The sequence below is a fragment of the Candida metapsilosis genome (assembly GCF_017655625.1).
Source record: "Candida metapsilosis strain BP57 chromosome Unknown scaffold2, whole genome shotgun sequence".
Taxonomy (NCBI): domain Eukaryota; kingdom Fungi; phylum Ascomycota; class Pichiomycetes; order Serinales; family Debaryomycetaceae; genus Lodderomyces; species Lodderomyces metapsilosis.
This window is the reverse complement of record NW_027138160.1, coordinates 1,528,206-1,548,459: the sequence shown is the minus strand read 5'-3', so window position 1 is coordinate 1,548,459 and position 20,254 is coordinate 1,528,206. Positions and strand designations below refer to the sequence as shown.

Genomic DNA, 20,254 nt, shown 5'->3' with positions numbered 1-20,254 from the left:
TGTGATATGTGCTGTTGTACTGTACTAGACTATTATGGATCTTCAGTATAAGTTTGGAATATATACATGTATATAAGTAGTTAGAATAAAGATGGGGGATCTCTACTTCTTTTTATTTTTCAAAAATTTTTTTTCATACTACTCTTACTCTTAGTCTATAGTCTATTGGTCTTATTTCTTTTTTTTTTAATTTTTTATGCACAATGTCTTAAAATATTATTTTTTATTTTTTATTGTTTTGTTTTTTATTGTTTTGTTTTGTGTAATATGTAGATTTGTGTAATTTGACTGAGAACCCGGATTTACAATCAGACAGAAGGGAGAATATATATACCCGGGGAATACACAAAAACTAAACAACAACAACGACATTTTGCTTTTTTCTTTCTGCCTTTCTTCCTTTTGACGACATTTTTATTTCACCCCCCCCCTTCCTTGTAAGAGAAGAAGCTTAATATTTTACAACTACTGGTTTTAACAATCCCCTGCGGCAAATTTAACACCACCTCCTGACTCCTTTACGAAAGTAGAAGAGAATATAATAGGGAAATCTTTCTTAGACCAACACACTAGGTATACTTATTGTATCTGTATTGTCTAATTGCTTTTTCCTATTTTGTTCTGTTTTGTTTTTCTTTCATTTCTCTTAAAATAGCCAATGAGTTCATTGGTTATGGTAATATACTATACTCCTACCATCTTTATTGGTATGGTGATCATCGTCACACTACAACATTGTTTAAAACAACCCCGTCTCTCCCTTTCTTTCTTTCTTTTTTATTTTTTTTTATGTTTGCTGTTTTGGTCATGATCATTCATCTCCACCCTGTGTTTCTCTCAACAATGAGTATTCAAAAGTAACATGATATGCAAGTACTTGCCTCATACACAGAGATTAGATAAAAACAAGAGGAAAAGAAAAGCTCTCTGTCCCTCTCGCAACCCAAAAGTAAGGAGACTTTTACAACACATACACACGCACGCCTTACTGACTATATGTGTATATGACGTTATTCTATTATTCTCTTTTTCATATGCTATTCTGTTGTTTCAAATCGACCAAGAGTACTTATTCTCTTCACTTTACAATGGGGAAGGAAAAGATTTACACTGAATAATAGTAACATTACCCTATTCTGCATTGATGTGGAAAAAGAGCAAAGGGGCGTGTGCGTATGTATATGGCCAAGAAAAATCAAAATACTTTTTTATTTTATATTTTTTTCAAGGAGACACACACCGAGTGACTAAAAAAAAAAAATAAAAACATTTACGCGACACTGAAAACCCATTTCTATTATTACTACTCAGGTACATACTTGCGTACATGTATATGTATATGTATATGCACTCAGCCTCTTCAGGAGTAAGGATGTCTGAACAGTGCATATACTTCTTCAAATTAAAACATTGTATAAAAAAAAGTGTATAGTTAAATAGATTTATAGAATTGAGTTTCTAGAACTAAATGTCATTTTTCATATGACTTTTTTTTTCAGAAGAATGCGACATTACTTTATTGTCTGTTTTTTTTTTCTATTTTATTTTTGTTGAGTGAAATTTGATACGACACTACTTTTCAGACACACAAACACACATCACACAAAAAGAATAAAAAAGAAACAACTAAGTCGTTAACAGCTACATCGTATACACAAAAACATAAATGGTAAAAGATCATGTTATCACAAACACAACATATTACAATAACTAAACTAAACTAAACTAAACTAAATCTCACTTTTTTTGAAACAATCCTATTTGGAATGTGTAAGATAAAATACTTATTGTTTTACACCACTAACTAACTAACTCTCATATATATAAGTATCAATCCTTTACACTAAATCTATATAACTCACTATTATATGTATATCTCAATTGTGTCAGGATTGTGTATCTTCTTTTTATATGTACAATTAAAAGATCGATTTCAAACCAGGCTTAAACTTTTAAAAAAAAAAACATATGATTTCGATCAGGTTCAAAACCATTACTATATGTAAGAGGAAGAATACGAAATAAATGAATTAGGGAGTTTACCGAAACCAGCAAATGTTAGAAATGCAGTATGCTATGCTATTGTATTGTATTGTATTGTATTGTAAGAATTAAGCGGTTTAGCCTTTAACTATTTTGTTTTACCCGCTCAACATATCCTGCTTCAGTCGTCGTCTCTGTTCCTATTGTTTGTTCATCTATTGTTTTGAAAGGCATTTCCTCTTGTTGTTGTTCTTGTTGTTGTTTCTTTTTTCTTTTTTTTACATGACATGACAAAGACAAAGACAAAGACAAAGACAATACAGAACAATACAATAGAAAAGGGAGTTTGTACAGAAAACTCTAAAGAAAAGCAATGGTTAGGAGGATTATTCTAAAAGCTTAAAAGTATATCTGTTTGTTTAGAAAACAAAAAACACACACACACACACACACACAAAAGGTTAGGCTCTTTTAAGGTTTGAGGATCGTCTTAGCTCAGGCGGACGATAATTCAAAATTCTTTGAGACGATGATTACGGTGGAAATTAGACGATAAAAGTAAATGGTTTTACTTTTCTGATAAAAGTGTCTCCTTCCCTGAGGCGTCAGTTCTTCCCCTGTAGCTTTTCGTAATAAACTCTTGTATAGGAAGTAGGTATTCAAGTCCTTTCGACTAACAATAGAGTGCAGTTAACAATAGAAACTGTAAGACGTAGGTGTTTTTTTCTGAATACAAAAAGATGACAAAAATAATAGACTAGAAGGAATTGCAGTTTTCATGTTTTTTAAAGTCCAAGTAAGATCTATGCAAACTCTTTCAGTTCTGAGAAGGAAGTAAATGTCTTTCATGGGGAAAGAGATTGAGGGGAGAAGCTTTTCGTTAAACTCTCTAGACAAAACAATACAATATGTACATACAAAAAGTGGGTGTATTTTTGCTCATTTACTTGCCTATTTAAGGAACTGAATTGAACTCCATCAAGCAGAAAAAAAGAAAAAAATAAAGAAAAGAATCCAATTGAAAGAGTACAAAAGAACACAAGTCATACCCGACAAAAAATTAACCGAAGTACTTTTTTAGAAGAAGAAGAAGAAGAAGAAGAAGAAGAAGAAGTAAAAAAGAAAAAGAAAAACGTTTTCAAATATTTTTTAATAATTCTTCCGTAAACTGCTTTACTTTCTGGGAAAAAGAAGATGAATTTTATTCTTTTTTACAAAGGATACGTTTTCTATCTTTAAAGAAGAGATTTTAGCGGAGAGTACATACATATATAGATCAGTAAAATATGTATGACCTAAAATCAAAAAATATATATATATATATATAATTTTCGTATATAATGAAATGTAGGTGCAGGTACAACATTTTACCAAGAAAATTACGAACTAAAGAGAGAGAGAGGGTGTAAAGTGTGCAGTGTACAGCGTGCATATATATAATATAGTATAATACACTAGTACACTTATGTCTGTCTTTAGAATCCTTCACCAAATGAGAATGTCACAAATTAAAATAAAAGAAATAAAAAATAAAAAAAATAAATAAATAAAAAAATGTCGTCTCTTCATCATATCGTATTGTTTGTTTATGTACAGTTCTGATGTACACAAAACGAATTCTTGCGAGTATTCAAATATTATTACACCCCCTACTTTGTCTATCTATATGTAAGAGAGATCTCTCTCTCTCTCCCTCTCTTTTAAAGTCTCATGCACCTAATCACCTTACTTTATAGAAAATGTTTTTTGTTACAGCCATCTTTCCGTAACTATGACCTCATAGTGCATATACACATTATTAGTATGGACTAGTCTCACCCACACCATTGAAAGTTGTATTAGAGTAAGAGTAATTTTTCGACAAAGTAAACCACCCCCTTGATTTTTTTTTGTCATTCTAACTTCTAACCCCTATGTACTGAAACCTTCTTTACTTTTACTTTTTTCCTGTGCATTTTGGTCCTAAATGTCAATCAGGGAGGAGTTAAGAAAAAGAAAAAAAAAAAAAAAAGCCAAAAAATAAGCCAAAAAACAAACAAACAAACAAACAAACAAACAAACAAACAAACAAAGGGGAGGAGCCAAACTCTTTATACAGTGTGGGTGGGTGGGTGATCTGTTAGTTTGTGTAAAGAGAGAGAGAGAGAGAGAGACATTCAATTAGCGCAGGTACATAACAATTGAAAAAAAAAAAACATGTTTTTACACAATATCACTTAAAAAGCCAGCATTATAACAAAAGCAACAGTAGTATGAAACCTCAACTGGTACAAAAAGTGTTTTCTTTTCAAGCCTCGGTAATCGCTCACATTGATTTCTTTTTTTTTTTGGAAGAGATGGGGCGGAGGTAGTGTGCATATACAATTTAACTTCGCATCTCATCGCCAAAAATGCATCTCCATCTTCGTACTTGTTTTGCAATTCAATCGCTCAAAGACTTTTAACCTTTTATTTAATCAGCTTGTAGCAAGTTTTGAAACCTGGAGAGACAAAAAAATGAAACACGTATTCAAAAATATCGGATAAACGCAAATGTCCGAAAATAATACCTGAAACCGTTGCAGAAACGGAAAACAAAGTGACACTAAGCGGGAGAATATTATATTTTATAATGTTGAACTTCTTAAAAATCAATAAAAAAAGTAACGAACTTGTAAGAAAGACAGAACTTTTCACCTTTTAAACATAGACTACAAAAAGCATATTCCTCTATTCCTACAACAACAAAAGCAAAAGAGAATACAAAAAAAACAGTAAATGGAATATTGACAACGGTCAAAAAAATAACGGTTCGGTAAGAGCCGGCAAATACAAAAAAAAAAAAAAGATTATTATTATTAGAAGCTTTAGCCGGACGCTGCCTGCACTCTTATTAACATCATGAACGACGCATATTTCCCGTGTGACAAGTATTGAATCAAGACCAAACCAAAGCTCTGTAAAGATAGCAGAGGCTGGCGTAAATTGCCACGTGTGTATATCATGCATATATATGAGTGCGTGTGTGTGCGTATACATTTAAGCCTCGTGTGACCATTAACAAAATTCTTTAACAATACAATTTCCTAGGGCTCTTGTTGAACAAAATCTATCATTAACATAATTTTAAATTGTAAACCTATATAAACCTATAAGATCCCAAACCTAAATCATATATTTTACTTCTGAGTAAAGCCACCTTCAGCCGAGGAGTTTGAGTTTGCAATCTCTCAATCTCATGTGACATTTCGTTATACACTCACAAAAACTTTCATATGGGTTTTGCCCTTCTTCTCGCCACTTTTAACGTTTCACACGTGTGCATTGCGCGCGTACACTTTCCTTTCATCGTATGAATGAAACAATAGACAAATAAAAGTTGTCTCAGGCGGGTACGTGATTGTATTGTTTCAAAACACAGTTTGCTTTATATTTGTGCTTGCATCGTACTCATCAATCTGAGACATTTTGTCAATACGTTGGGGGGGGTATAGCATAATGGGTCAGGGTAAAGGGCAAGAGGCAAATGTTTTGTGTATTTGTTGTTATATTTTACAAATGAGGTATAAAACCGGCATGAAGTTTAAGTTTAGGGTGCTTTAGGTTTTGTGGATATTTTAGTTTGTGTGTGTTACAGCTTCAATTACACAAGAAACAGTAAGCATTGTGGTATGTGGTTTTGTCTCTGTGTACATATTTTTTTCTAATATGAACAGGACAAAAGGATCGTCCTTCTCTCTCTCTAACTCTCTGTCTCTACGTTGTAACAGCCACTTATTGATGATGCATTTGATGATGAAAAACAATAAGGGAGCGGATGATAGGTGCATATACGGAGATTATAGCCGCTTAATCAACGTTTAATTTATAATTCCTCTTTTAGTTGAGTAATGCGTAAGAGAGCCAAAGAAAGAGAAGATAATCTCTATAGAAACATTAGCTAATAAAAAAAAAAAAAAAAAAACATGTTTTTAACTTTCCATATTTTACCTTTTCCTTTGTAGAAAATGGGTCGATATTTTTTATCCAATCCTCTCTCAACGGTGTGTGTTTTTTTGGTTTGTTTATTTTTAAAGTTTGGAACAGACCAATGGGATACAAAATTAATTTGATTCGTCAGAAAATAAAATAATAGAACTGTTTTGTGGTTTGTGTAATAGTCGTGTAATATGTACTTATTATTTTATTTTATTTTATTTTATTTTATTTTTGGACTTCACAACACAAAAGAAGAATACAACCAGATTTTGATTCTCATTCTCATTCACGACGACGACATTTTTTAGACAATGTGAAGAGATATACAATCCCCCATAGACTAAAGAAAAAGAAACCAGCAAAAAGAGCCTATAAGTATACATTTGTAACATATGTATCGACTAACCAAGGTGTGTATTTCTATGATTCCTTTTTTTTTTAAAAAAAAAAATTGAAACTTCAAACGAAGGATTTGCAGCAGGAATTTTGCAAAAAAGTACACCCAAGAAGCAAACTGTTAGTGAACCAAGAATAGCCAGCTATACTAGTTTATAATACAAATAGCCCTATTAGGTAATATACTAAACTAATCTACTTGGCTAGCTCTTGTGAACTAGGAGTTAAAACGATTTCACTTTCTTTTTCTTTTTTCATGTTCCCATTGTTTCATATAACCATTTGGTTTTGTTGTCAGTGGAATTCCACTTTTTGCAATTTATTGTAAATGGTTTGTTACTAGACTAATTTTTGTCGTTCTGCTGTGAGGGTGTGTTTCGGATTTCCATTTTATAGTACTTTTCAAAGTCATTGTCTATTTCTGGTAAAGCGTCTAGATTTACTCCTCTTGATTGAGCTAGGACCTCTCCTTCTGCACACTGCTACCTCAAACCTATAAAGACTGAGACTTTCGTATTCGTAGTAAGTAGCCCGTTACCAATAGTATTGAGTACATCCCTTTTCCCCCACTTGCCCCTCTCCTTTTATTTTTCTTTGACAATGGCTCATAACCATTGGACAACAGTTAACAGTTAACTTGCTTGTCTCCTTTTAGTTTTAGGGCATTACACCCCCAGAACTAATTCAATATACGAGCTTTTTGGTAGGGGTAAGTTTCACAGTTTATATCACACGACCTTTCTATTATGAACTATACAAGCCCCTTTTTCCATTATGGTGCTCTTCCCCTGTTTTGCATATATACATTTGTCTAGCATTTATATACAAGAAGTAATATAATCTAACCCCTAACTCGACTTTCCACAGCCTCAATATCATACTCTTGATTTGACTTTTTGTAAAGGCGGCTTATGCAGACTTGAGTTTGCCCCTTCCCCGTAATCCATATCAACACCGATTTTGGCAAATTTACAGTTTCGTCTTTCTGGACTCACATTCAATCTAGTCAAGATCTGGTCCGATAATTGTGGCATCACTGGTTGAATCAAAATGGACAGAATTCGTATCGTTTCAGCACAAAGATAGACAAAATAATTAACCAATAGCTGATATTCGCGAGCTGTTTCTTCACTTATTTGTGAATCTTTGATTGCTGATACATATAGCCACGGTTCAGCGACTTGGAATAACTGGTTGGCTTGATTAATCACTTTCCACCACAGTTGTATTGCTCTTATGTAATCAAAATCAGTAAACTTCTCATTCATGTCATGGTAAAGACCATTAAGATTCTCTTGTAGCTCTGTTGATAATTGCAACAACATACTAACATTTTCCTTCTTTAAGCTAACCCCCTCAATCAAATCTTTAATATTTGTAAACTCACCATCCTTGGCTTGCTTGACTGCTTGAGCAATATCAAATAGTTTACCCCCAATTCTTGACAACAAGTTGCAATATTTACCCACAAGTGCATCTCTACTCCTTTGTAACAACGCTTCACTAAACTTACAATCATCATCAATATTGGAATTTTCCGTAAGAAAGAATCTAACAGGATCAACCCCATAATATTCACTCAATTCAATTGGTTCAACCACATTACCCAAACTTTTGCTCATTTTAAACCCTTCACACAACCAATGTGAGTGAACAATTACTTGTTTTGGTAAATCAATTTGTGCTGCCATTAAAAATATCGGCCAATAAATGCAATGAAATCGTATAATGTCCTTTCCAATAACGTGAGTTGCTGGCCATGTACTGCTATCAAGAGTAATGAATTTGTCTCCTTCTTCTTTTGTGAACCCGTTTGGAAACCCAGTGGCGGTAAGATAATTCAACAACGCATCAAACCAAACGTAAATCTTTTGTGATGGATCATTGGGAACATCAATGCCCCATTTTAATCGTAATGATGGTCGTGAAACTGAAAGATCAGGTAACTTGGTCGTCATTAATTCATTGAGGATAAACTTGTACCGATGATTAGGCTTTATGAATTGGGGATTTTGCCTCAAATACTCAATCAAGTCATTTTGAAATAATGAAAGCTTGAAGAAATAGTTGGTTTCAGTTTCATATACAACTTCATTTTTTGACTCAATGGAAATTTTAACCAATTTGCCATTTTTTTCAACTTCTTCAAGACCAGATTCGGGATAAAACGTTTCATCACTGATACAATACCATCCACTATGCGTTCCTTTATATATATACCCCTTTTCCATCATCATTGTCCAAAAATTTTGTGCTACTTCAACATGATCCAAATCAGTGGTGCGAATAAACCTGTCGTATTTAATATTCAATTGTGATGCCAATGATTTGAAGTTGTTGGAAACTTTGTCAACCAACTCCTTCGGTTCAATGCCAAGCTTCTCGGCCGTATTCTGAATCTTCAACCCATGCTCATCAGTACCTGTCAACATATATGCCTGTTTCGAAGGGTTTAATTTCTCCCATCTGTTTCTTGTATCTGCAATCAACATTGAATACAAGTGTCCTATATGTGGAGCTGCATTGACATAGAATATGGGTGTCGTGATATAGAATGGTTTAGACAGACTATATCTTTTAAATAGCAACGAGCATCGTAGTCTCATTGTTGCCAGTAGGTGTGTTCATGGATCTAACAGTTGTTTTTTTTTTTCAACACGCGATTCTTTATAATGATTGACCAGATAGGGACAATCTCTTTATGCGCATATACTATGATAATTAACGACGCATCTAAGAGCTCTAGCCTCATAGATCTACAATCAACTTTGCGCAAAGCTACGGCAATGAATAGTAATTGAACATTGTACACATCTCTTACTCTATAAATCAACTAACTTCTGTCTTTTCAACAAAGATAGCCATGAGTGCAAAGACTGTGTAAAACATACACAATGGATAAGCAATCAATGGTCTCACATTGTGCAAGCGCAACACCGAAACAAAGAATCCACTAGCTGAATAAGTACACCACAACACAGCAACTGCACTAAGTATATAGCCCATCAAGTTGTCCAAATTTGTAACCACACCAACCACACTAATCAACACTAATGGAAGTAAACAATAGCCAATGACTGAGGCTGAACGACTAAGATCTATCTGGGTGTCATTACTCATGAACTTGAACAAGTAGTGTAAACTGACAGTTCCGAATAACCCAACTCCATAAATATATCCAAATTGTACTTTACCTGCCAATAGAAGTAATGTACCAAATAATAGCACAAACAAAATCGGACCAGCTAAATCAGAATCGGCCATAATATCACTAGGTATATCCTTCATCAAAGGGTTCAACACCACTAGAGTCTTTGATTTAATGTGCAGAAAATTTATCCCCAATTCTTCAAGTAATGGTGGTTCACCGGGATATCCCAGAGTGCCAAATGCAGCAAGTAGACCTGGGGTCAACTCTCCTCCTCCCATTGTACCACTAACATCATTACTAAATCCCATATCCATTGATCCCATGCTGTTCACTGGTATCGAAGGTTGTGCTTGTTGATAGGAATAATTGGATTGGTAAAACTGCATGTTTTGAGGATTATTCATCTGTTGTTGATAATAAGCCATCTTGAGGGTGGGATTAATTGAGGTAGTTACTTAATATAATAATGCAAAAGGGGTTGATTGTAATACTTTTAATGGATGTAGTCTATCTATGCTATTGTTGTTGTTGTTGTTGCTATACGTGTTGCTATTGAAATCAATTTTTTTTTTCTTCTCCTTCTGCCAGTTTTTCAAAATTAGAAAAACGTCATTCGAGAGAAGAGGAAGAATATTAAAGCCAAACTCCCATACACGGCTATAGTCCCCCCAATTAACATGTCGCAATCTTTAATTATATTCAAACCATCGGGTAAAGTCGAGTACCAATACAATAACAAGATCACCCCATTCAATGACTTTATCTCTACCTTGATTAATGAAACCCAGATCGACTTGGATCAAAATTTCACCACTGATACCATTAATCAGAAACGGTTTTATTGCTATCACAAGGAGGATGTGTATGTGGTGATATACTTTGATGCTATAACAACAATAAATAGTGATAAAATCAAACAAGCACTTGTGGGTGTTTACAAAACCTTTAGAAAATTTGAAGACTCAGAAGATTTGGGAGAGGATAAATTCCATAGCTTGGTTGACCTACAATTTAATAACTTGATGAAATCAAAGCAGAATGTTGAAGAGGATACAAACGCCAAGGAACCAAAGAGCTCCAGTAACGGATCAAAACCTTTGACGAAGCAAGTATCAGCACAAAAACAAACTTCATCATCAAAGAAGATGAGAAAGTGGGATAATAGTGGTGAAATGGTTGACTATTCAGACAACCAAGTATTGGACTACTCCAGTAGTCAAGCCCAAGATGGATCCACACAAGCAAAAGAAATGAAGGTGAATAACGAAGCCGCATTCACAAGGGATAGTGATTTAGTTTTGGTGAATGAATTAAATGATATATTGAATGAATCAGACGAGGATGATGAAGTTGAAACACCAAGTAAACCTACAGGATTCTTTGGTAGAATTGGATCTTATTTCGGTGGCTCCATTGACGTTGATGAAGTATCCAAGAAGTTTAACGAACAATTAATCTCCAAAAATATCGCACCCAGTACAGCAAATAGTATTATTAATAAGCTTAAATCTAGGCTTTCTGGGAAAAAGGTGAATATGGCCACTTATAAGCAAACTTTGGTTGATGAACTTACCAAAATTCTTACCCCAAATGTATCAACTGATTTACTATACGAGATCAAGAGAAATAATTCAGGCAGGCCATACGTTATATCAGTCGTAGGTGTAAATGGGGTGGGAAAGTCAACCAATCTTGCTAAATTGGCCTACTGGTTTCTTCAAAACAATCTCAATGTGCTAATATGTGCTTGTGATACTTTTAGGTCAGGAGCTGTAGAGCAATTGAAGGTGCATGTGAATAACCTTGACAGATTGAATTCGGAGTTTTCAAACAAGTCCAAGATTGCATTATTTGAAAAGGGTTATGGTAGTGGTGATCATGTGGTACAAACAGCCAAATCAGCAATACAATATGCCACTGATGAACGTTTCGATGTAGTGTTGATCGATACTGCTGGTAGAACCCATTCGAATGCTAAATTGATGGCCCCATTGAAGAAGTTTGGAGATGCTGCTAACCCAAACAAGATTATTATGGTGGGTGAAGCATTGGTTGGTACAGACTCTGTTGAACAAGCTATAAATTTCAACAATGCGTTTGGAAATAGGAGAAATTTGGATTTCTTTATTATATCAAAAGTTGACACAGTGGGTGACTTGGTGGGAACCATGATTAATATGGTTATGGCTACTAAAGTTCCTATCTTGTTTGTCGGTACCGGACAAACGTACACTGATATCAAGAGGTTGAGCGTAAAGCAAGTTGTTGACATGTTGACGAAATGAGAGAAGCCCGTAATGTTAATAATTTACTAATAAACATTCAATACATAATTTAAAGGAAGACTACTACAACAAGGGTATCCCTTTCAAGTCCAGAGGTTCGGGAGCGATACAGGGTGAGATAACGCTCATCATTATCAAGTTGACTTCGGATCATCCGACAATAAGTACAAGAGCTCCATTGTCGCTTCTCCACTTTAAATAACATCAATTCTCTCAGTGGCATAGTTCAATAAACACATCATCACCCCGGGTACAGCTCTCACTTTAAAACATATTCAACGTCATAGTATTGGCGATGGAATTACTATCAACCGCCTTCTTGAACTCCTCAAAATTCAACTTGCCATCGCCATCAACATCAGCTTCCATAATAGTCTTGTCCACGATTTGTTGTAGCTCTTCATCTTGTAGATTCTTTCCGACCATCATCTTCATCACTATAAATAACTCTCCGTTACCAATATACCCATCACGATCAATATCATATATGTTGAATGCAAACTTCAATTTCTCCAAGTTGGAAGATTTACCACTAAAAGCAGACAATCCCGTTATAAATTCTTGGAAATCAATTTGACCATCTCCATCCTTGTCAAACACATTCATTAATCTTGTAGCTAATGGATTTGATGAGATCCCAGGGATTGATAAAAATTCATTTGTGTCAATTTCCCCTGATCCGTCTTTATCTAGTTTCATAAAACGTTTTCTTAATCTATCAATCTCCTCCACACTGAAATTCGTATCCTCGACAAATTCATTCAATATACTTGATGATGCTCCCATTGTTATTGCTTTGAAGTTCACGGTGTTATTAGATGTCGCTTGAAGTTTGCTTTGAGAGAGGCGCAAGCAATGAGAAAAATCGTTAGGGTAGCGCACAAAATAACCACACAATTAATTGGGGAGGAAGTTGAGTGCACATTTTCAGCCACTTTGAATGGTTTAAACTATGTACATGCTTAACAAAAGTTATTCAGAATTGTCACAATGATTGAAGCACCTTCTTTAAATAAACGTGTAACAATATCTATATATACAGTCAAGCAGCCTTCCTGGTAAGTTTCGTTTTTTTTGCATTCCCAGGATTTGGTTTTCTCTGTAGCGCGATCATTACCAGGATTTCGTTTTCCCTGAAGCGCAATCGTTACCAGGAATAAATCAACATTAGGAGAACAAAATGTCAATTGTTTCTCAACCTGGCTTTCAGCATGAATGTAAGAATGAAGGAATGAACTACTTTTTGTACTTACAATCCAAGTAAACCTATAACATTAGAACGTAACCTCCCATAAATTGCTAAGAAATAGCTTTTACTAGTAAGTGTAATGTATCGAAATTTTAATATGTACATTGCTATTTTCTAGTCTCACTGTCCCACTCTTTCTTAAAAATGATCAAATCCCCAGTTCTTCTACTATCCCAGTGAAAATAACTGTTGAAATACTGCTTGTACAAGTAGTAGTTGCCCAATTCTTGTTCAATCAACTCCTTCAAGGGTGAAAACACAACAATGTAGTCCGGATAATATAAAGTTGACCCAAGATTCTGTTTAATGAATGATTGCGGGTTATCGTAAAACTCATCCGATTGGTCCCTATATGACTTGATTTCCAGCATTGAAGGATTCAGGAGGTGAAGTGGTGGTTCACACGTTAAAAACCATGCTTGCAAGTTGGGGTCATGCAAATTACTTTGCCATGGAATTGAATGGCATGGGGTTAGAAAACCAAAAGATGATTCATAATGTGATTTCACAAAGTTCATGATGTCAATTACCCCCCTCTCGTTAACATTACTAAAGAATATGGCAATGAGGACGTTTAAAATGATACCAAGCAAAACAAAGTGCTTGCCCATTTCCAATCTTTGATAACCACGAGCTGCATAATATAGCATGATTGGCTGTAATGGCATAATGAACCGAAACTCTTTGTGTTGGATTAAGGAGAATCCAACCAAATAAAATAGACTGCTGAACAATAGTATATCCTTGCGTAGGCCAAACAATAGGAATGGCAAATATAGCATCATCATCAATGGTGCTGCTTGAAGTAGGTAGAAATGCCAGGGAGCCACACCATAGAATATAGACAAGTTCTTGACAACGTTGAAATGAAGGAAATTGTAGATTGGAATAGTAAACTCCTGGTAAAAGAAGTAATCAAGTGCAACAGACAACGAAAACAATACACACACTTCAATGAGCGAATATACAACCCATGTCAAACTCAAACGGTGCTTTGATAGAAGCCAAATACCCAAAGGCATCCATAGCAAAGCATTAGTTGGCCGAATGATACAGCTTAAAACGCCAAATCCCAAGCTAACATACCAATGGTAATTCCCAATCTCTCCCGTCCATGGCCAGAACCTCAACGCGCTTATCGTTAAGCAAGTCTCCAAGTTGTTCGAGAATGATCTTGTTAAAACATACCAGTTGAACGGATTTAACAAAGACAACATCAACGTGACACGTGCCAACTGGACATCTCGTGAATATACTTGAACGAATCGAAATAGTTGAAACTCAGTGACGGTTGCTATTAGACTATTTATCAACTTAGGGACAAACCAGATTAACAACTCATTTTCCTTTGCAAACTTGTAGCCCAATGAGTAAATGAAAGGATGTATCGATGATCGCAATTTAGCATGCCATTCCCAAGTTACGTATCCATACCCGTAAATAAAATTGTGAGCTGGCTCCAACGACTGGTAAAACTCATCCGCTTGAAAGAAGGTCTGTATTGAGATAGCATTAACTAATCTGATTATGAATATGATACAGAATAGTTTGATTGAAGACGGTAGTCTCACTCGCGGGTGCATCTCAAGTTTGCTTCAAATGGAGGATTTTCAATTGCGCGTCGAAGTAAACAAATTTCTGTCACCACAAGTTCCTTACGGCCCATGGGGCCACCAAGAGATGAAAAGTTTTGCTACACCTACTTAAGATGCGTGGTATCCCATAACGAGAGGTATGACTTGAAGGGAAATAATTGGCAGATACGATTAAAAAAGTATATAAGAATATCATCAGAAGACAAGCTTTTGCAACACCCCCTTGGAATAGCATCATTACACAACTCCGAATACACAGAGGTTTTCAGTGGCTTCAACCCTTTTGCATCCTTCAACCAACAGAACCAGGTCTTTCAAAGTGTCTGCCAAATCTTGGCTCTCCATTAGACATCAACCAAAGATCAAAAGCCTCATTTGGATTACTAGGCGGTGGGGCTATTCTTGGTGGTTCTCTTGATGGCTTTAAGATTGATTTTAACTTTGGAGTTCTCTTTGACTTCAATTTTGTCAAGAGCTTCTTCAATTTGGTGAATGGGAGTTTCGGTTATTTGCTTCTGTCATCACAGAAGTCATAACAAGGTCCCACTATTGTACCAAGCCTATTCTCGTTTACTCCATCCTTGGCTTTCCTTTCTTGTGTGAAGTTGTTGAAGGTCACTCGACGTCTCAGCAATGCTTCCTTGGAAATATCAGACGGATCGGTGCTGGAATATAAGATTTCTTGAGGTGGTAGGGAAAAGTATCCTCCTGGAAGACGTATGATGGGTATATGATCAGGAACATAGCTGCCAGGAACCATTCTAGTATCCACTTTGGCAGCAAAAGGTTGGCTTTCTTCATTAACAAAATACCCGTAATTATCGTTATCTGGACACGGGAAACGATAGAAGACTCCGCTTCTTGGTATATTGCCAGTGACATTTGACTCAGCAGGAACGTCTTCATTCAACTCGGGAGCTGTAACCTTCTTCTGCCAATGGATGCACAACTTCGTGATCTTCAACGTGACAATTGGCTCAACTTCATCTTCGGGTAACTGGGTAATACCAGGTTCTTCATCTAACGTGACAATTGGCTCGACGTCTTCTTCAGCTTCCTTTATGAAAGAAACTAAATCAAACAATGACTCAAAACGGTTGCCATCAAGGGCTCGTTTAGGTCTAATTTCTGGGACACCGCAAATGTCCTCTATTAAACCAGCTCGGCATAATACTGCGTTATCAACAGTATTCGCATGATGATCAAAGTTGCATGAGTATATTTTTGTGAAGGTAGTAGTTGTCTTGATGGATGGGTCAGAGTCTCGAACACTCTGTTCAACATTGGAAACTCCTTGGTGGGGTTGGTGAATTGTGGTTGGTAGTAGAATCTTTCTTGACATGGGTAATCAGTTCTAAATTTAGCTGATCCTCTTCGATTTCCGATGATGATGAGTCGGTGATAATACTTGGGGGTCTCTTCGGTGGGTGATTCGGTTGGTTCAACTTTAAACTCACCCTCATTTGAATTTTGTAAGTTGAATGGTGATGTCAACATAAAACCTGCATCTGGGTTGTAGTTGGGGATGATTTGTGATAAATCAATATTTTGCAACTTGAAAATTTCATTAAATTGTTTGGGTGTGATATAATTAATACTGGAAGACATGTTTGCGTGTAAAGATTTATATTAATGGAATGTATTTGGAAGGATAAGTGGTGGAAATGGATACGATTATTTCTTGTAAATTGAAGGGTATTTATATGATTTTTGGGAATAACAAAATTGTTGCAAACTTGAATTAATCACGTGCCAAAGGTCGCCTAACTCCGAACAATATACCCATACCCAAAGATGCTAATCTTCAAAGCTATCGTGTAGAACCATCATAGATGAAGAGTTTCGACTCACTCCATAGCGCTTGTAGTGCTCTAGTGCCTCTCTGACCCGACGATAGCAGCCATCACACGTCTTTTTCTTCTTTCTTGTTGGCAACTCCTTGACCCTTGCGTCCTGTTACTTTAGCGAGTCCAGACCTTGGTTCCATTTCCTAGTTTATTTGATATCTGTTGTCAAGAGGTGGTTGTCAAGTTGGATGATTTGCATGACCACATTCTACTTATCCCTCATTTCAAAAGGACCAATGTTAGTCTTGTTGTTGCCTAAAAAGAAATGAATTATAGTTTTGAAATTGGTATGCTTTATATACGAATGGAATTTGAATTTGCATGACCACATTTTCTACTTACTCCTCTTTTTCAAGGAAACTACAAGAGATCATAGTTTTGTTTATCACTACAAGCAACCCTCCCTTTAAGGAAAGTATAATTCTCGTAAATATGAATCAAAAACACAAAAACAATTCTTCTCTAAATCTGGCTTTGTCAGCCGCACGAACATTAGAAAAGATCAAGTTGAACAGTGTTTGCTCTGACAGTGTTGAATTCAATGATGTACAGTGACGATAATAGAATACCTCATCCTTAAGATTATTTATAAAGTAAAACATTCTCGAATTAATAAATCTAAACAAAGATACAAAACAACAACATCAACTTCTAATTAGAACAACAGCAGCATCACCAGCATCAGCAATAAGCATAGACAACACGATAATAACAGCATACAGAGTGGGTTAAACACGTACAGTCATTGGTCTAGAAGCAATAGTCATGAATCCTTCAGCTTCTTCACCTGAGTCATCTTCACCCGAATCAGGACTTGTAAATGACTGGTTGGCCAGACCTGACATTACGCCCGACAGAGTGTGCAATGACAACAAGCTCTGAAGCTTTCCCCCGTGTATCTTGAATCCAGAAACAAATCTTCGGAGATGTACTTTAAATTTCTTGACTGGTGTATCAGCCATCAATTTTGGATCCGGTCTCCATTCTTTATCATCAACATCCCACAAATCACAACGGACAGTAGTTGCAAAGTTGGGTTCTTCAGCTGCATCGTTGTTGCCAACGCTTTCACCATCGTCTTCCTCATCCAGATCAATACCCAAATGAAGAGCAACTCTTCCCAGTTGAGTATCAGGTGAAAATAACGGAATTACCTCATCTGTAATGTTTTCACCAGGAATCCACCCAGTTCTCTTTAATATACTGGGTTTCTGTTCAACTTTCTCTTTAGAAGCTCTTCTTTTAGATCCCCAAGACCATTTTCTTTTAAGTTTTTTGTCTCTGTTTTTTCCTTCAATGACTCTGGTAAAATCTTGACACTTGTCTTGACTAAAACGACGCACTTCCATTTTGTTATTGAACTTGACTTTGTTCTTAGAGTCATCTCCGATGTGCAAAATTGCTGGGGTATGTTTCATTGGTGGATCTGGTTGCGGTAATGGAAATGCAAAATTAATCTTTTCTGTGATGGATCCTAATCCATCGCTCAACTGGTTTCCAACTTTATCATTCTCAAATGACGCATTCTCATCTTCATCTTCGCAGTCATCCCAAGGGGTAGCAAATCTTCTAACTGGTCCCGAAACAAGACTGGGTTTGCTTGAATCAACCTTTTTGATGTTGCTTGACTTCTTTCTTTGTTTTGGTGGTTGAAATGAGTTGACTGGGGGGTTAAAACAGCTGTTGGTGATGCTTTGAGTAATGCTGCTCAGATTTGATGGGAGAAATCTTGTTTGCTGATGTCTTTGTTGTTGAATACGTCTGTTAGTCCTCGCAAGCATCATTTTCGATGATTCAATAACCATCGATGTATCACTCTCGTCTTTCTCACAAAAACACGATGGATAAAAAGCAGCTTCAGTGGCAGCATCATCTTCCTCGTCTCTTCTCATTGTGGACTTCATAAATCTTTTATGTGAGTGATTAATAGTTTTGGCTTGATAATTGGTGAACATTTTTTTGGTATGAGTAGTTGAGTTGAAAACATTTGAAGTAGTTGACAAAGAATTTGCTGGATAAAATGCTGTACCGTTGTTTATCTTCTTGACTTTGCTCTTCTTAGTAGACTGGTGAATGTTTGGGTGAACTTGAGTGGGTAACATCTTTTCTTTGTTATAAACATGGGATACCAATTCTTTCAACTCTGACAATGCTGCTTCGATCAAAGCAAATCCATAATCATCATTTTCCTTGTTGTCAACAGTGAAAGCTTGGTTGAAATAAGTAACGCTTTGGTCCTCTTGGGGGGAGTTAGTGAGTAAATCGTACATGATTAAAAAGTGGTTTTAGGTTTTGGTGAAAGGAAAGAAAGGGGAAGTTGTAAAATGATTTTTGGTTTTTCTTGTTGCCCTTTTTATAGTCCGAATCATTAGGAAAATATCAAAAAGTTTGCAACCCTTTTATGTGTTTTGAAGCATCTGGGAAGCTATTGAAGCTCGACAGTAGCCAGGTACTATGTAAAAGCAGCATGAACTATTGAACAATTTCAACTGTCTTAAACGAGGATGCAGAATATGATGATCCTCACATTCATGTTTATACATTGTGAAAGCTCCTTTGAATTTGACAGCATGGAGTCCTTTGACATAGCTTAAATATTTCCTCTGCGTCTAAGGGTTGAGTGCAGCCTTGGTAACTCGGTTGCTCGAGCATAATTCAACAATCGCAGGATCAGCACCACCTTGAAAGAACCACACACTTTCCACTATTCATTGATGTAGACATATAGTTGAGAAAATAAAGTCAACTGTAAACATGGTACTATCCTAGATGTTGTTTGTATTAAATTCTGCTCTTATGTTCTCTTTGGGCGGTACTAATCGAACTCCAATCTTCCAAATTCGAGTCCACAGCTTCAGACGACCATGAGAGTTACTCGTACCACAAATCATGCATAATAGCTGCTCGAGTATGAAATTTGAAATCATGTGTAATTCTCATTATAACCAAATGCACCAAGGATGCACTAAGACTGGGTTGATTGTATGGCCACGGAAATATTGATGAACAAGCTGTAGTAGCTCTGTCTCCTCCACTTAAGGGATCAAAAATACCACATAGTATAGCAGAATAAGAAAGTTTTAACGGGACTGACTAGTTCAACAGTGTATTTATTTTCAGTACACTTCTAGGTCACTAGAAGATGTCTAAATGGAAGTTGTAATAGCGGTCGTGTAACTTATCTAAGAATGAACAAGCATAAAGCGTTGTCAAAGACGCAAATGCGCAAAAAAAAAAAAAAAAAAAAGGAACATACAAACACAACCCATTTTACATTAACTCACTTCGATTGCAACATTTCTTTATTTAATGGTTGCAAAAAAATCATTGGAGATCTTTCAAACATAGACGTATTAGGGTGGAGAGGTGCTTGTTTTTATAGTTAGTATTTGGTGATGTCCACCCGCCTTGAATGCCCTTCCCACTGTCATTTGTGACTGATGACTATTCTGCGCACTTATTGCCTTGGTATCCTCCATGAAGTTCCTCGACGTTTATTCAACCAACTGTAGGTGAATGAAGTGCAGTTTTTCACCAGTAGGTGTATTTTTTTTTTTCCTTTAGTTAAGGTGGTGGAAATAGGCCTGTTAACTATGGGCAAAGTATGTGCGTTGACCAAAAAAAAAAAGTGTCTCTCTCTCTCTCTCTCTCTCATTATGGCAAACCGAAAAAAAGAAAATGTTGTTACTTTGGAATCCACATTGTTCACCAAACTTTGACTTTATCACCACCACGAACACACATAAACATATCATTATCACGTCTGTTTAAAACGTATCAAAGTACACCCT

General features: G+C 35.9%; 7 protein-coding genes across 7 annotated transcripts; 1 reads left to right on the top strand and 6 right to left on the bottom strand. All coding sequences in view use genetic code 12, as the record gives it.

Moving 5' to 3' along the window:
• Window positions 1–7,211: 7,211 nt before the first annotated feature.
• On the bottom strand, window positions 7,212–8,828 carry MSM1 (methionine--tRNA ligase; the record flags this gene model as incomplete). The annotated part of the gene is made up of 1 exon (XM_067690982.1): window positions 7,212–8,828. One exon carries the CDS (start codon window positions 8,826–8,828, stop codon window positions 7,212–7,214), a length of 1,617 nt encoding a protein of 538 aa, XP_067549393.1.
• A 337-nt stretch (window positions 8,829–9,165) lies between these two features.
• TIP1 (transporter) lies at window positions 9,166–9,912 on the bottom strand (the record flags this gene model as incomplete). Its single annotated transcript, XM_067690981.1, has 1 exon — window positions 9,166–9,912. The coding sequence occupies one exon, from the start codon at window positions 9,910–9,912 to the stop codon at window positions 9,166–9,168; it is 747 nt and encodes a 248-aa protein (XP_067549392.1).
• Window positions 9,913–10,164: 252 nt separating this feature from the next.
• Window positions 10,165–11,772, top strand: SRP101 (Signal recognition particle receptor subunit alpha; the record flags this gene model as incomplete). Its single annotated transcript, XM_067690980.1, has 1 exon — window positions 10,165–11,772. One exon carries the CDS (start codon window positions 10,165–10,167, stop codon window positions 11,770–11,772), a length of 1,608 nt encoding a protein of 535 aa, XP_067549391.1.
• Window positions 11,773–12,036: 264 nt separating this feature from the next.
• Window positions 12,037–12,558, bottom strand: CNB1 (calcineurin regulatory subunit B; the record flags this gene model as incomplete). Its single annotated transcript, XM_067690979.1, has 1 exon — window positions 12,037–12,558. One exon carries the CDS (start codon window positions 12,556–12,558, stop codon window positions 12,037–12,039), a length of 522 nt encoding a protein of 173 aa, XP_067549390.1.
• A 570-nt stretch (window positions 12,559–13,128) lies between these two features.
• Window positions 13,129–14,604, bottom strand: I9W82_002153 (putative glycosylphosphatidylinositol-alpha 1,2 mannosyltransferase; the record flags this gene model as incomplete). The annotated part of the gene is made up of 1 exon (XM_067690978.1): window positions 13,129–14,604. The coding sequence occupies one exon, from the start codon at window positions 14,602–14,604 to the stop codon at window positions 13,129–13,131; it is 1,476 nt and encodes a 491-aa protein (XP_067549389.1).
• A 517-nt stretch (window positions 14,605–15,121) lies between these two features.
• I9W82_002152 (uncharacterized protein) lies at window positions 15,122–16,224 on the bottom strand (the record flags this gene model as incomplete). The annotated part of the gene is made up of 2 exons (XM_067690977.1): window positions 15,122–15,737; window positions 15,791–16,224. The coding sequence occupies 2 exons, from the start codon at window positions 16,222–16,224 to the stop codon at window positions 15,122–15,124; spliced, it is 1,050 nt and encodes a 349-aa protein (XP_067549388.1).
• A 967-nt stretch (window positions 16,225–17,191) lies between these two features.
• On the bottom strand, window positions 17,192–18,733 carry I9W82_002151 (uncharacterized protein; the record flags this gene model as incomplete). Its single annotated transcript, XM_067690976.1, has 1 exon — window positions 17,192–18,733. One exon carries the CDS (start codon window positions 18,731–18,733, stop codon window positions 17,192–17,194), a length of 1,542 nt encoding a protein of 513 aa, XP_067549387.1.
• Between the last annotated feature and the right edge of the window lie 1,521 nt (window positions 18,734–20,254).